The sequence below is a fragment of the Cyprinodon variegatus genome, unplaced genomic scaffold (assembly GCF_000732505.1).
Source record: "Cyprinodon variegatus isolate N-32 unplaced genomic scaffold, C_variegatus-1.0 Scaffold257, whole genome shotgun sequence".
NCBI lineage: Eukaryota > Metazoa > Chordata > Actinopteri > Cyprinodontiformes > Cyprinodontidae > Cyprinodon > Cyprinodon variegatus.
This window is the reverse complement of record NW_015150710.1, coordinates 698,188-700,171: the sequence shown is the minus strand read 5'-3', so window position 1 is coordinate 700,171 and position 1,984 is coordinate 698,188. Positions and strand designations below refer to the sequence as shown.

At 43.5% G+C, this 1,984-nt stretch overlaps 1 protein-coding gene across 1 annotated transcript in view; it reads left to right on the top strand.

Annotated features, from left to right (window-relative positions):
- LOC107089593 (galectin-8-like) overlaps positions 1–1,984 on the top strand; it is a 9,737-nt gene that overhangs the window by 4,947 nt on the left and 2,806 nt on the right. Inside the window, exons 4-7 of the mRNA XM_015382476.1 lie at positions 883–1,005; positions 1,083–1,136; positions 1,216–1,242; positions 1,659–1,747. Coding sequence (XP_015237962.1) covers positions 883–1,005; positions 1,083–1,136; positions 1,216–1,242; positions 1,659–1,747 — 293 coding nt within the window. The remainder of the gene's footprint in view (positions 1–882; positions 1,006–1,082; positions 1,137–1,215; positions 1,243–1,658; positions 1,748–1,984) is intronic.

The window sequence follows — 1,984 nt, the reverse complement described above, 5'->3', positions numbered from 1 at the left end:
TATATTAGCTGCGACATATGAATCAAGATGCTATGACCAAAAAAATGTGATTGACAGATGACCGTTGATATATGATTGGCCGAATTTAGGTGTTCAGGCTGACGTAGAACTAACTGGCCTGCAGAAGATAATGAAAGAAAAACAGATTTAAGGACAGGATGTTTTTAAAAATAGATATTTTCTAACTTTTGGGACGACATGGTCTGATAAAGAGTACATTTATAGACATGTTTAAGCCAGAATATTTGGAATGATCCAGGATCGGGTATTGCAGGCCAATTACGACCTCAACGACTCCCGTTACTAAGGAGTGGAGCTGGTTTTCCCGTTTCATTTTGCATGTTTTCTAAGCCATTACAAGACTTTAGTTTGGCTACTCTACAAAAGCCTGGAACTCTACGCTAATCCAGACATTTTGAATTGAAAAGCTTCCTGGATGGGAAGCGAAACGTCTTCAAACTTGTAAAACAGAGTCCAGTTGTTTGTTTTTTAACTCTATGCTGATGATACGTTTATATATTCAGAATGTGTTTTAGGCATGAAAACCTGCATGCCTTTTTTTATATTTTTTCCCTTTAAACTGAAACAAGACAAGTTTAGCATATTTTGTTGCTCAGAGGAGAGATGGCTGCAGATTCGCAGCAGTGCTGCTATCAGTTCGGCTTTTCAGAAAAACTTTTGCATGATCTGCTACTAAAATTAGGATTCTTTTGGACTCTGACTCTGATTTGGACTCCTAACAGGATCTCTTTTTAAAACGCCTTGAAATCAGATTTGTTGCCATAGAAACAAACCAACTCTAAGCTAGTTGCTAGGATGGACGTCGTTGTTCCAGACGTTTTGCAGATTAAACTGCACGCAGCTGTTTGTGTCGTCTCTCAGGTCGCTGTGAACGGAGCCCATCTGCTGGAGTACAAACACCGCGTGGACCTGGACCGGGTCGACACCATCTGCATCTCAGGGGACGTCAGCGTTCAGGCCGTGGCCATCCTCCCCGCTGATTCTGTGAGTTCCAGTGATCCTGATGGAGACCGTTTCCTCTTAAAGGGTCAAACCAACCTGTTTGTTTTTGTTTTTCTTAGGCTCCCATCTCTCCTTCTGCCAGTAATACCAGTCTGACCAGCTCTGCATCAGAGGTAAACAAACTATGAAGCCAGCAAGCCTTTCTTCATCTTCTTCTGTTCTAGTGTTTAATCTCCTCTTCTCCTCCATCAGGCGATAGTCTCCTCCTCTGGTGATCTGGTAGGTTCCTCTGCTCCACAGCTGAAGCTTCTGTTACATCCAGTCTCACACACAGAGTCAGCTGGAACCATTTACCCAACATTACCGTATTAACAGGAGAAGAGGCGCAAGTGAAATTAGACACTGCCGTCGGAAAACACGCAGTCATTTATAAATGTTTTAATGTAGGTTCAGTCCGGATTAGCCAGCAGGTATTAATTTATACATATAGATTAACTTTCACAGACACAGTATATATAAAATACAGACTGATGAAAGTCTTAATATTGGGCAGTTTTTAGGTGTGCAGTCTTCCTGTGGCGTCCTGCAAAAATAGAATCTAATTAATATCCATCTGCTTTAAACTTTTTTTTTATATAACTGACCTAAGAAATAAACTAGAGCAGCTCTGAGAATCGATCTGCTGTCGTCTGCAGAAAGTTCCCTTCAGAAGCCGGCTGGACAAAGGGCTGAAGGCGGGACGCAGCATCGTCATCAAAGGACAGACCAATCAGAATGCTCACAGGTAAAACCAACCTGAGTGAGGTCAGATCCTCCATTGAGTGAGGTCAGATCCTCCGCCTGAGTGAGGTCAGATCCTCCACCTAATGAGGTCGGATCCTCCACCTAATGAGGTCGGATCCTCCACCTGAGTGAGGTCGGATCCTCCACCTGAGTGAGGTCAGATCCTCCACCTGAGTGAGGTCAGATCCTCCACCTGAGTGAGGTCAGATCCTCCACCTGAGTGAGGTCAGATCCTCCA